At 41.7% G+C, this 13,599-nt stretch overlaps 1 protein-coding gene across 19 annotated transcripts in view; it reads right to left on the reverse strand.

The window, feature by feature from the left end:
- Window positions 1-13,599, reverse strand: part of nbeaa (neurobeachin a) — a 94,071-nt gene that overhangs the window by 42,951 nt on the left and 37,521 nt on the right. For all 19 annotated transcript variants that reach the window (XM_056396770.1, XM_056396774.1, XM_056396783.1 and 16 more), the window contains exons 6-12: window positions 11,810-11,936; window positions 10,913-11,032; window positions 9,151-9,297; window positions 4,006-4,203; window positions 2,969-3,102; window positions 2,310-2,418; window positions 1,223-1,375 (exon numbers count right to left, since the gene is read on the reverse strand). In XM_056396770.1, coding sequence (XP_056252745.1) covers window positions 1,223-1,375; window positions 2,310-2,418; window positions 2,969-3,102; window positions 4,006-4,203; window positions 9,151-9,297; window positions 10,913-11,032; window positions 11,810-11,936 — 988 coding nt within the window. The remainder of the gene's footprint in view (window positions 1-1,222; window positions 1,376-2,309; window positions 2,419-2,968; window positions 3,103-4,005; window positions 4,204-9,150; window positions 9,298-10,912; window positions 11,033-11,809; window positions 11,937-13,599) is intronic.

Raw genomic sequence — 13,599 nt, forward strand, 5'->3', positions numbered from 1 at the left:
GTATAAACGGCCTTCATTACATTACATTTCACACATTGAGCTGATGCTTTTTTTTGTTGTTGCTTTTTTTCTTATCTGTGTGCCATTTGCAACGGGTTCAGCTGCAGAGAAAACCCTGAAATTCCTTGATCAAAGCACAGCACAATAGTTTGGGCTGCACCGATGCATCAATAGCTTGTAACAAATAGGCCTGGTAAAGAAAAGCGGCTCTTTATTTTCCAGCACCGAGCAGGGAAGATGTTATGAGAGATGGGAGATGAGAGTCAGATGTGATTTCTTGAAGTGTTTCATTAAGTCCTGAATATGACCAAGGTTATTCTTGCCAATAATGAAGGTGCTGATAACACCCCGAGAAGTGGAAAATAATAAAGCTCAGTGGGAGAAAGAATTGTACAAGAGAAGTAAGATTAAAGGATTAAAGATTTTAGTATGTGTTGCTGCTCAATACATTTATTATTCTTGTCATGTTCTCATTACGACCCTTCTAAATTGCTGTAATGTTTAATGATAATTCATTGTCTGATTGCAAGTAGAGACACAATAGCGGTCGAGCCCCTTTGGGCCATTTCATGGTGACATGTTAGCTAAGGTTGGTACGGTTACTCTTTCACACCCTCCTTATTCTCCTGCTCGCGTTTCTCTCATCTTAACTCCAGCACGCCCCCGGAGATCTGTGCTGCTGCGCCCAAGAGCCAATCACATCTCAGGGTCAGAGGGTCGAAGACAGGGAAGTCAGGAAGTTTTGAAAATAATGGAGGCAATAGCTGATTTCGCCCCGCGAGAACGCCAGGAACACTCACATCCAGTTCAGAGCGAGAGTGAAGAGAGGACACACACATCTCTCTCCTGTCCTGGGGTCTTTTCAAATGTCACTTTTTCTCTTTGTTTCCTTTGCTTGCGTGTTCTGTCCTGTCCTCGCGTGAAGTGTCGGCTCCTACTTCTGTGTACTGCAACCTCTTTTGTTATATTATTGCAAAGGGCCACTAGGATGTCAGGATTTCCTTCCACTCTGTTTTATATTGTGTGCTTGTTTCAATTTTCCTTGCATTCACACAAATCCTTTTTTTTTTCCATTTCACACCATCTCTCATGCCTGTTCTGAGTCTATCACCCCACTAATTCTCGTATTCAGGATATCAGAATATGTAGCAGCAAGGTCATGAAAACACACACACATACACGCACACATTTTCCACAGATACACACACATGTATAAACAGACCTTGGCAGGGGTGTGTATCCAGATGGCAGCGTTGAAGAGGACATGGTCACAGAGCTGTTTGAGGAGCGGCGCTCCATGAGGTAAACCATCCAGATACTTGGCGAAGGACAGGAACTGTTCAAGGACCGCCCGGGTGATGTGAACTCGTGACGACTGGACAAAGGACAGGGAACATGGGCTGTGATTTAACCAGACTGAATGGTCACGAAAACCTCTTTTTATACATCATATTGCTGTTGTGTCCTTATGTCTTTAGAAGATCTTGACAGTAGGTTACGAATGGTATAATTTAGCTGATGAAAAAAGATTCAACCTTCCTCAAATGGTTTAAAACTGGGAAACATTTTACTAACAGAGCACCAAGAAAGATGACTGCATAGTTGCCATGATTGCTGATTAACATTTTAGTGACACGGGAGACACACAAGTCGAATGAAAAGGGGTTTATCACCACAGAAAGGTTGCATGTGAGTCCACATTTGAAATGAACGCAATTTTCTTTCCTAAATTTCAACGATCTCATCAGCAGATATCAACAAATACCACATTTTATCTATGCTACTTCATCAGGAGATGCTCTCAATCTGCAGCCGGTCTTACATTAAATAACCTGCTGTTATGCCGCTGCATGTTGTGTGCTGAATAATCTTAAGCACCTATGTTGACAGTTACCAAAGGTATCAAGCAATTAATTTACAGCAGCAGCCAAAATGCTAGAAAATGTACGTGATGTGACTTGGTGTGATCTCTGCCTCTTTATTCCTACGTTGTCTTTTGACACATTTGTGGTGTTCTGTTACTTCCCGCTGCAGTTGGAAAGAACAGCACTAATTAACATCTTTTTGCAGTTGTACAGTAAATGTAAAAATTCAAAAACTCAGCGCTTGCTCATACACATAATAGACAGGCTAAATGCCTAATATAAAGAAGGTATGTAGATAAATAGGCAGTAGAGAACTCGAAGTCTTATTAGACTAAATTTAGTGGAAGTCATGGTAAAAAAAAAAAAGCCAAGGCTACTTCAGCCAACAACAAATTAATTTAACATGTTAACACAAACGCCTCGCTGTGGACGCCGTTTACCGACCTTCTCCAGCAGATATCCAATCACCAGGAAGCCCTTCCCTCCCAGCATCTGCTCCTGCATGGCCACCGAGCTCTTCAGCAGCTCCACCAGGAAGGCCAGCAGAGTAGCACTGCAACATACACATCGTACACACACACACACACACACACACACACAAACCCAGTATTTTTAATAAGCAGTTGTATTTTTGTTTTCCTGATGATACTTGAAAATAATCGGACTGCAGTGAACATGATGGGGAGATTGTATATAAGTGTATTAACGTTCATGTGCGAGGAGCGCAGACACACCGCCTTCCTGAAAGCTGCTCATCGCTCTGGGTGAAACCACATAACTCTTCTTCCTCCCTTCACACTTACACACCCTGCTCTCTTTAATCAGTTATTTCTTGCCTGCAGCATGATGATCTAAGGTTGGTCTTTCAGATAGAAGATAATTCTCATACAGAAGATTAATCTTTTCCTAATGTTGGTCTTATTTTCACTTCTTATCCCTCTACTTTCTTTGTTTCCTGGTACGTTTCAGGATCAGCTATAGTAGATTTTGCATATTAAACAAAAAAATAAATAAAATAGACTAATCTAGAAATCATTTATAGCATCTATATCGCTGCTTTCCACACAGCTACTGGCTGCCATTCATTTCTGCGGAGCACTCACCAGACTGTGGTGTCCACGCTGCTGTCATTGAGCTGTTTGTAGTCCAGCTGAGCAAAGAGAGGAAACAGGACCTGGATGCCTCCTATAGAGTGGATGGCGCTGTGGATGGAGTGGGTAACAATAGCTTTCACATCCTGCGGGAACAGAAATGGGCCGTTAGCGCTGACAGAGACACGGGTGATACTGAATGTGCACACAGACACTCACCCACTGCCATTAAAAATTGAAAAACAGCTCTCATGTACAGGCTTAAAGCAAAAATATCTGCTGTTGGCCTTAAATACAGTAAAGCTGCAATTACGGATGGTACCTCTAGTTTTGAGCTGAATATCAGATTTTAATATATATTTAAAATCTATTCCTCATTATTTCACATTGATGTACGTATTGTTATTTGTTTTTCCAGGTCTCAAGAAAAAATAAAATAATTTCATATTGACAGAATAAATAATTTCAACAACTAAAATTTTCCATAGCACTGTAAATGGCTGCCTTGTGCTGTCTTGACTGAACTGAACTGAGAAAAAAAGAGGACTATACACCAGCTATAATACAATGTGACTCTGCCTTTTGTGATTGTGAATTACAGTAATTGCAGCCTGAATCTCTGGTGCATTCTTAAGAGGAGGAAGAAATTCTTTAAAAAAAATCAAGATGAGATACAAAGAAGAGCCACCATTAGCAAAGCACAGCTCCAGTGACCAAAGACGGCTTAAATACAACCACAAGCAATATCCTCAAAGGAGAGAGAGAGTTCAATTAACAGCTGAGACCTGTGAGTCAAATGTGGACAACATGGCTGCAGGGTGCAGTAGCAATTTTGGCAAAGGTGTATTTAACTGCCGATTTGCTTTTTCTTCTTTTCTTTTTTTTGTTTACTACCATCTAATATCTATAATTTTCATATCCACAGCAATCCCAGCAGGCTAAATAGTACAGTTTATTTTCACAGGGGGTGTGAGTCATCCTGTGACAAACTACCCTGATGAACATTCAGAGGTCTGGCGCTGGGGTTAGTGATGAAGAGCCACACTGACCTGTAGCATGAGTGCGTGCGGTGAGTGGACAAAGATGGACGGGTTTTCCCTGGGTGACGACTCCAGGCAGAGCTGGGCATCCGTCGCCTTGGCGTTGTAGGTGAAGGAGATGGAGCTGGCCAGCTTGCCATCGTACAACACCTGCTTGTGGTGCTCAGCCAGGTGGATGTCGCTCTCTGACTTAAACTTGAAAGTGCTCTGTGGTGACAAAGAAAGAAAGAAGGAAGTCGTCAAAGGTTGTGGTGAGAGAAAAACAGAATCAGAAGGACAAATGACTTGTCCAGTGGAAAAAAAAGATGGTGTGTGTGTGTGTGCGCGTGTCAACGACCAAAATGGAGTCTGCTTAATTGCAGCATGTGTCGTGTGTAAACAACACAGCATTAGCTTAATGAACACAGCGCTAACTCGGGCACTAATTCAATTAGCCCAGAATAAGAGATGGAGGGGGGGGGGAGGAGGCACTCGGAGCTCCAAATTTATCTTCTCCCTTTGTAGTCTACCAACAAAAAACACACATAAAGAATACAGATGCAAACTGACATATTTGTGTTATTCAATGTTTTTGTATTACACTCTTCTCTGGGAGCTGCTGAGCCTTTATTTTGTTGAAATCTAAGATATTTTTTTCATGGCTAAATTTCCTTCTAAAGAATTGTAAGGCAGGTTTACAAAAGGACAGACACCTTGTCTTCTTGGCTACCACCAAAAATAATTGGTTCTATCCATACAGACATTGTAGGAGGTATAAACTGAACCTTGTTTGTGTGTGTGTGTGTGTGTGTGTGTGTGCGTGCGTGTGTGTGCGTGTGTGTGCATCTATGTCTAAATCCGTCTGTCTGCACAGGTCAGTGGATCCATATATCCTGCAGCGGTGCTGACACACACATGAAGGCCTGCAGATGAACGGCCAGCGAGTTGCTCTGCCACCCTTTGCAACAGCTCCGGGCGAGGAGCGCTCTCTCCCCTCCGAGTGGCTGGGTCCCCGGGTGCCTCGCTCAGCCTGACTGCTCAGGAAAGCCCCGGGCCGCTTGCAAACCTGCAGGCCTGTCTTGTTCTAAACCTTTCATCTGAGGTCTGCAGCAGAAAATGTGCCCTGAGCAGTTTTAACCATGCAGAACTAAATTTCACACTGAAGCAAAGAGCGCACTGCACAATGGATACATCTGAAGGAAACAGCCTCTGCACAGTGTAACATCCTTATCCCCGTCCAACAGCTGAATACAAGTCTCACCCTTAATTTTCCCTCCCTCCTTCCCTATGAAGAGGAACTGATCGAGACCGCTAATCTGCATCTGAAACACACTCTCTGCACACACCTAGACACACATTCTTGCCAGAGAAACATTATTTGCAAGAGTAATTAATGGTAATTACATGGCAGGACAGCATGTCTAAGTTTAAGAACATATTACTTTAGCGAAATACAAGAGCCGATGACCCGAGGTTAAAAAGCGTATCCATTTAGAGTAACCCAGAATACTGCAGCCATGTGCAGGGATAATCAATCACAAACACAAATAAATGGCTCTTCGGTGTATTTCGAAGGTTAGTGGCCCCTCTGCATGGGGAAAAAATAAATAAATAATGAATAGCCTGAATGTGAAATTAATAAACTTATTAAGATACACATTTTTGCAGTGTAAGCCCATTTATTGTGGGGCATTTATGCAGGCTGTGTGTGTACTTGTGCATATGTACAGATGTGGCTGTGTAAATGTGAGCGTGTATTTATGTTTGCTGTGTTAAATGAGGGAGGCAGGTAGCTGGTGGTGTAAAAGAATTTTGCTGACGCTTTATAGTATTAAGGGATGTAGTGAGCATGCGATTAGGCGGAGGGTGTAAGGGTACCAGAAAATGGAAATTTTGACACATATAAATCTTTACGCAGCTCGGGCTTTAACACATATGTGTCTCTCACATGGTTTGAAGAAACACACAGAGGAGTGAAAGCGACAACTGCCGCCTGTCTCGTACCTGCAGTAACAACAGCACACCCACATCAACTCCATTCAGCTCTTGCATCTGTGCATCTCCACACAGTTTGCTGAATTAAGACCACTCCTCCAAAATGAGTTTTCCAGCATGTGAAACACCAATGTAAGAACCTAACCTAACCTTAACTAAATAAAATCTAAAGCTGATCAAAGAATAAATCTAGCTAGACGTTTGAGGCCAGTTCAGGACATGACATTCTCAGTCTGATACAAACCAGTTTTTAGGTAATTTAATTCTCTGAGCGTTCAATATTAAAATACTAAAAACAATTAGACTTTCAATCATACGATTATGAAACCTGACATGATGTGTGTGCGCAAAAACACACATGGAGACATACAACACAGGTGTCCAAATAGACTTATATGGTTCATTAATTATGTTGTGGCCAGATTGTTGGCAGTGCTCACCACTTTGCAATGAGGACATCTGGACTGATGATGAAGAGTGCAACAAGCAAAACACTCAATGCGAGTGACAGGAAATGGACACACACACACACACACACACACACACACACACACACACAAAAAAACCCAAAAGGAAACACACAGAATACACAAGCAAAAAGACAAAAACCACTGAATCTGTGTTTTGACTACAGCCTGCGTACTAAAACAACATGTTATGTTCCATCTTCTCCTGTCATTAGGAGAGCATGGAAGTGCTGAACTGCACACACATACAGACATTCACTACACACAGCATGTTGGCCATCATGAGCCGCGTCAAGCGAGAAGACCATGAACACCCTCCCTGTGCTGAAGGCTTGTTTAGCAGAGCGAGCAGAGAGTCTGTCTGCTTCTTGCTCCTCATTATTGAACAGTAACACTTACAGTGGCTGAGACCAAGAGGCTTCATACAGCTACATACACACACACATATATATATATATATATATATATATATATATATATATATACTGTACAGTAGATACAGATACAGTTCTCTTCAACACCGATGAGGCAATACCCCCAGAGCAGCTTGTCATATACACACATCATCATCTGCGTGAAGTAGGGCCTGTATTGGCATTAAGAGAGGAAGCTGTGTGACACAAGCTGAGTTCCACTGGCGTCCTCTGTTGCCGACCGGAAAAACCTGCGCACTCGTCATTACAATACCAGCGCCGAGGCCGGCGGCTTTGAAGGAACTGGGCCATTTAATGGTCTCTTCTGGGCATCAGAGAAGCCCATTTTGCGCCATGCAGAGAGGCAATCATCTGACTGATCAGCCTCAGAAAACCGTGGGCTGTGACGGAGAGAGGAATCAGCATTTGTGGCAGGCGAACAGCAAAACCTTAAGCATGTGCTCATTAGGAGGAACATGTGACAACTCCAGTCTATGATGTGCCCTACGTTATATGATGTGGGACAAGAGCGGGTGAGAGAGAGAGAGAAGACGAGTGTGAGAGAAAGAGACGGGTGTGAAACTTGCATGTATGATTCAGTGCTTCTTTGTGTAGCTCTACCTGTTGTAAGTATGTTTCTCCATCAGTGTCACTTTATCAGGTTTTGTTTCTTTTCTTTTTTTTCTTTTTTTTTATAAACAAGAGCAAAAACACATAGAAAACACATGAGGATTCTCACGTAACTCTAGCTCCTCTATTTATCTCAAAAAACACCAGATGAACCTCACAGGGTGTCCTTAATTTTTTCTAACCTCATATTAGATAACATATTTCTGATCCACTGCGAATGAGATCGAGGAATTGCATCTTTCCATTTCAGGAGGACTTGACAACGAGCGAGCAGCGTACACAATGCCAGGAAGTCACGCTGGAGCTTGTTCAAAGAGAGCTATAATAGGGTAAGGGTCTACAGTTACTTCAAGGACCTATGAAAGTGTCATAAACACAGAAGTCCACTGAACTGCTAGTTTGGAGCAGTTCCAGAAAGTATATCGATACGAAGATGGGATCATTCTATAACTTCGCACTCTGGATTTATTTTCTGGGATTCTCTCTGACTACTTCATTAGGTATTGGTAATCAAAATAAATTCTTGATTTAGTGCTTAACCTGTCTAAGGAGTCGTTCAAAAACCAGCAGCTGTTCGCACACGTCAGCACCCTCAGACATCCGCGCGGTCCCATGGTGCTGAAATCTAGACAGTTTTGGACACCTTCGTAAACAAGCTGTAAGTGGCCTGAGGCGTGCAAGTCAGCCAAAACAAGAAGCAGACAGCTGGCAAGGTGTTGCGGCATCTCGGCTGTCACTGATAGCCAGGCCAAAAGGCAGAGATGGTGATTTCTAAAGTTATCAGTGCTCAACACCAAACATTGTGAAGCCTCATTTGAATAATTTTTATCACCACAGGAACAAAAAGCTGTGTTTAGACTTGTGGTTTAAGGGCAAAATCCACCCCTGGATACTTCCAAAACTGCAATTTCATTCCAAAGTCATGATTTCCCAGGAGGTATTTAGAGATAGTGTAGTAATTTACTTTTTGCTGGGCCTCTTGAATCTGAAATTATTTTTTACTTTTTTATAGTGATTTTGTTCAATTGGGGGGATGTATGTGCATATTTACATTTATAGGCTACTGTACAGACTACTGTAAGCTAAATAATAATATAGTGGATAAACAGCGTAATGTGTTGATGTTGTGTTAATGTTGAATTCAACTTAAGTTGAAAGAGCTAAAAATAATCGATAACTGATTAAAATGAATACCTAAATTAAATAGTTCATATAGTTATCTGAAATTATTTTTTTTAACTGTTTTAACTGTTTAAATAAAGTAATGAAGAACTGGCTGAAATACTTAGCTAAGTCTCTCAGTGGTAGTCTCCAAGAATATAAACTTGATCAGACCAACCTAAACACTTACAGTTCAAGTGTATGAAAAATAATGTAAAAATATCCACTTTTATATACGTGACATTGTTAATCAATAACCAGTTAAAAGCATTTCAAGTCAACACATTTGCATGCTGGAGGAGTACTTGAGTTCATACAAGGCTGTGGGTTGTGAGTCTCAACTACCTCAAGCTGAAATGTGAACGGGCAAAGACGGCATTAAGTAACACTTACAATGCAATCCTCCGGCTACCAGGATATTCTGTGTGGCAAATGATGCATGACATTGATACGCTGTAAAGCGTACAGAGAATATACAGCACTGATAAGGTAGTACGTGGCTGTCTAACCTTGTATCCTGGGCCAAGCTGGTGAATGGCAAAGATCTGAGCTGGGTTGAGAGCTTCACTGAATACATAAATGGCTCCCAGCTGACCACAAAACACCCTGTTAGCGTCCGCTGTCTCTGATGAACCCAGGAAACACTTGTCATAGCTCTGGGGGAAAAAAACAGTAGAACACAAGAAAAAATTAGCTATCATATAAAACATTTCAAATTTTCAGAGCTTTCCTGCAAAGGGCATTTGGAATCTAACATGATTTAACATGATTCACCGAAGGCGAGCAAGGCAAAAGCTATTGGAAGATGGACATTTTTATCAATTGTTACATAGTTTATTTTACGTTTAACCCTGAACTAATTCTAGCTTTGTCAGCTACAGGTACACCAGTGACAACTCCTCTATTATAGATATTATATTATATTATTATATATTATAGATAGTGTGTTTTTCAGTTTCACGTCACTTTAAAGGAGCTATTTGTAAATTTTACTATTGCTACATTAGCATTAACTGCTGTTTACATACCAGACTTGCTAAGAGTTTTAGCGATCGTTGCTGTTACAAGACAGGAGGTTATAATACATCCCCTGAGCACTGCTACTTCTTTAGGGCAGATTAGACGCTACAGTGACTCAGTATTAGAAAGTGATGAGACAGGCCAACCAGGCCAGGGCTAGCTTAGGGTTGGGGTTAGCATGCTAACTTCAGTCGAAGAAACAAGTGATAGAAATGGAAGAAAAACAAAAGGGTTGCTTTCCACTGCTGCTCTTTGCGAGTAAAGGAATGAAGTTTGCAACGTTTCTTCTAAACTGGTAAGTAAATAGCTGTTAATGCTAATTTAAGCTACGTAGCAATAACAACACCTTTAAAAATAAATGTTTGTTCAAAGTTTGTTTATCTTGACATTCTAATAGTTAATTATTCATTTTCTCGGCTCACAACTTCATGACGCTCTGTAGTGATGAACACAGTGCATGGCTGAACTTTTAATAGCTGTTTGTTTCTAATCGCTCTGTTACAACTTTGCTATCACCTACTATTACAGTCTTTCTGCCCACTCGCCTTTCATCTCCTCCATCCCTCTGATACCCTTTATCACAATGAAATCTCTACTCCTCTGCTTCTTCGAAGTGATGAAATAAGTTTTATCTTCAGCCTTTAGGACAAAACAAAGCCTGATAGCATCAATGTATTTTTGAAACCTGTTCTTTCACTCGTGTACTGTATGTGTCTTTTCTTACGTGTCTTTTCGGTGAGCTGTGTGAACTAGAGACTTCTCACCCCTTACAGATTTCTTACAGAGAATAACACCAGCCCTCAATAATTGCAGCAATGTCAAGGGCCAGACAGGAAGGGAAGTGTAATGCAGGCTGTGCTGCCACTGAGAGGTCAGGCTAACTGTCCCCTGCTAAATGGAAAAGTGGGAAGTTGGAGTTTCGGCGAACTGTGCTGGAAAGGGGCCCAAGGGCAACTCTGCCACAGCTGACAAATGCAGAGGGCAAACCACAGATGTTTGCCAGTATTACGACAGGAGGGAAGTGTGAAGTAGAGCCAGACTAACACTGAATTCTGAGGCTGGTACAGAAAGATAGGAACATATCATTTAGAGAATCATTTATTAGCAAAGATCATTCAAATTTGGTTGAGAATAAAGCTTTTTTTTTTTTACCCAGAAGTCTCTTCATTACTTTGTGTGAAATCTTTAATGTAATTGTTCTACACATAACAACACAACGCCTCTGTGATAGACCAATATCAGTGCCCTTACATCATTGGTGTTGACGTGCCAGGCCATATCGCCGTAGGAGACCAGCTGACCGTTGACATAGCAACGAATCTCTGAGTTCCTCCAGCGGTTGTAGATGTGGACGATGCTGATCATGTACCACTGAAAAATACAAAAACATGAAACATCAAAACAAAACACAAAAAAATTTTAGGCAAATTGATGTCAGCCAACATGGAAGATTAAAATGCATTGAATAACCCTTTAGCGCACCTTAATCTACCACTAATAGTGTGCATGTGAGTCTGTGTGGATGTGTGTGTCTTCATTAGAAAGCATCTTCCCTGGTGACAATGCACACAGGTTCCCTGGAGGGACGACTGAAATGGAGGGGAGACTGTGGGGGGAGGTGCACAAGCTTGAATCTTGCAGGTGCACACATAGCTGAGAAGTGGACAATACCACATTCACATGCAAGCACTCACACATACACACACACACACACACACATTTACACATGCACACTGTGGACAAAATGCTGTCCGACATGGTGACTTATAAAATGATCAAATGAAAGCACCGGGAACTTTGTTAGGCAGCAGCAGAGATTCTACTGGGTCAGCAAATACTGCGGAAGGCTATCTCATCAAGTGAATGTGTGTGTGGTTATGTGTGCATGCACGGGTGTGTGTGGGTGTTTTTGTGTGCAGGACAGTAGCAAAATGCTGACAGCGCTGTAGAGGGGCAGTGTTTAGGTCTTAATTGACAGATCTTATCTAGAGTCATTAACAAGTGAGTGCAAGGAGAGACGGAAGAGGAGAGCAGCCACACGGTCCTGATGCCGTCTCATCTAACAAGTGGCTCTGGGTAACCAAACTCTGCACTAAATAAAAATTATTCAGTTGAGTTATTTGGTTGCACATGTGAGTGTTTTCTTACCTTGCGGGGTTGGAAATCGTATTTCACGCAGTGCTGGAAGCCTTTTCCTTTCGATTTCAACGACGTCACGATGAGACAGTTTCCCACAAAGTGAGCGGAGTAACCAATTCCTTTACTGGTGCGAAAGCTGCAGGAGAAGCAGAGAGAGTTCCACTTATTTCAGAAGATCTGTGTTTGAAAATACCTCTACTAGTTAAAAATAATAGCTCTAAATTAAAACGAATTGTGATACTTCTCAATGACTGGAGTAACATTTGAGTTCCTGTTTTGTTAAATGATGTTCACTGTGGTAAGTAAAAGCAAACATTTGCCACATAAATGAGATTCTGACCGTGTCTGGTTTAATTTGTCAGATCGGCTTTACTGTAGACAATGTAATGTTTTTTTGATTTTCTGCAAGCTACCACTATGACTGCAAAAGGTCAAGTACATCAAAGGAAATCGACTATTTTTCACAGATAAAATTAGACCTTATAAAATCCTGCCTACTGAAATACAAGCAGGAAATGTTTCACACCCACATATCACAGTATTTAAGCCAATAGCAGTCACAAAAAGCAGGATTTTAAGGTGCTTTCTTTGCAGCAGCACCAGGGGTCCCAGATCATGGGTTTGTGAGAAACACTACTAATCCCCTTCCCTCCATTTTTTTCCTCCATAATGTTTCTCTTCCTGCGCTCATAACCTCCATGTAAAACCCAGTCTCACAGCTAAGCTACTTCGTGAAACAACAAGACACACTTCACTTCTAAAACAGGCCCAGAAGGATCACACGCATAGCGGAACCAGAAAGCAGATATAAATCCCCTCTCAAGTGAATCCCTGATACACAATAGGAGTGCATATGCCGCGTTATCGTGGCCTTAATGCAGCTGCGGAGGCCAGTATCAGACAGGCGGCTGGAGTAGCGGCTGCATCTGGGGGAGAATGATAAGACCTGGGCCAGAGGAGAGGGGGGCACCCTCCCTCTCTTGCTCCTCGCTTACCATGACAACCTGACGAATGGTTACTAAGGAAACAGGATTATAACCTCACACTTTTCACGATTAGAGCTCGTCTCTGCGATGGTATCCAGAGAATATATGGATGTATGACATCCTTCCTGTAGATGACTAGCTCCTTGATTCTTATTTCTGTCAGTAATGAATCAGTTTGACACTGTGAGGGGGAGAGGTGAAGGGAAGACGGCGCCGGTTAGCGTCAAAGAGTGAAGAGGTGGAGGGAAGGAGCCAAGCAGTGGAGTAAAGGAGTTCAATTAAATAAAAGGTCAAAGCTAATGAAGCTTCATAGTGGCTAACGGCCTGCACTTACAGTGCTAACGTCGAGGCCGGCGAAGGTCCAGAGCTGTACAATGAGCGCTTCCGCCCAGCAGCATACTCATAATGGAGTGCCTTGACATTTAAAGTTATGTTCTAATTCATTATCTGTTTATCTATTAAGTTTCTGTCCGTGTCATTCACTCTGATGAGTTAAATGTTTATCGCCTGAAGAGCATCAGTAAAGAATCTCTGAATAAAACTAATGCTATGTCTATTGCTCAGGAGGAACCTGCAGGGAAACTTTAGAGAGACCATTATTTCAGGATTCTCTGTGTCTGTGTTCAACAGATCTTTGACTGATTAGTATGAAACTAGCAGAACACATGAACACTCCCAGCACTGAAAAACAATAGAATTTGAATTTAAATAGTAAGTTGTTTTTGTCATATATCAAACAGAAATGCCATACAGTCTGTGATTATAACTGTGATGATTTCCTGGTGTAACATAGTAAATTTAATATTGTTGAGT

This window comes from Seriola aureovittata, chromosome 15 (assembly GCF_021018895.1).
Source record: "Seriola aureovittata isolate HTS-2021-v1 ecotype China chromosome 15, ASM2101889v1, whole genome shotgun sequence".
Classification (NCBI taxonomy): domain Eukaryota; kingdom Metazoa; phylum Chordata; class Actinopteri; order Carangiformes; family Carangidae; genus Seriola; species Seriola aureovittata.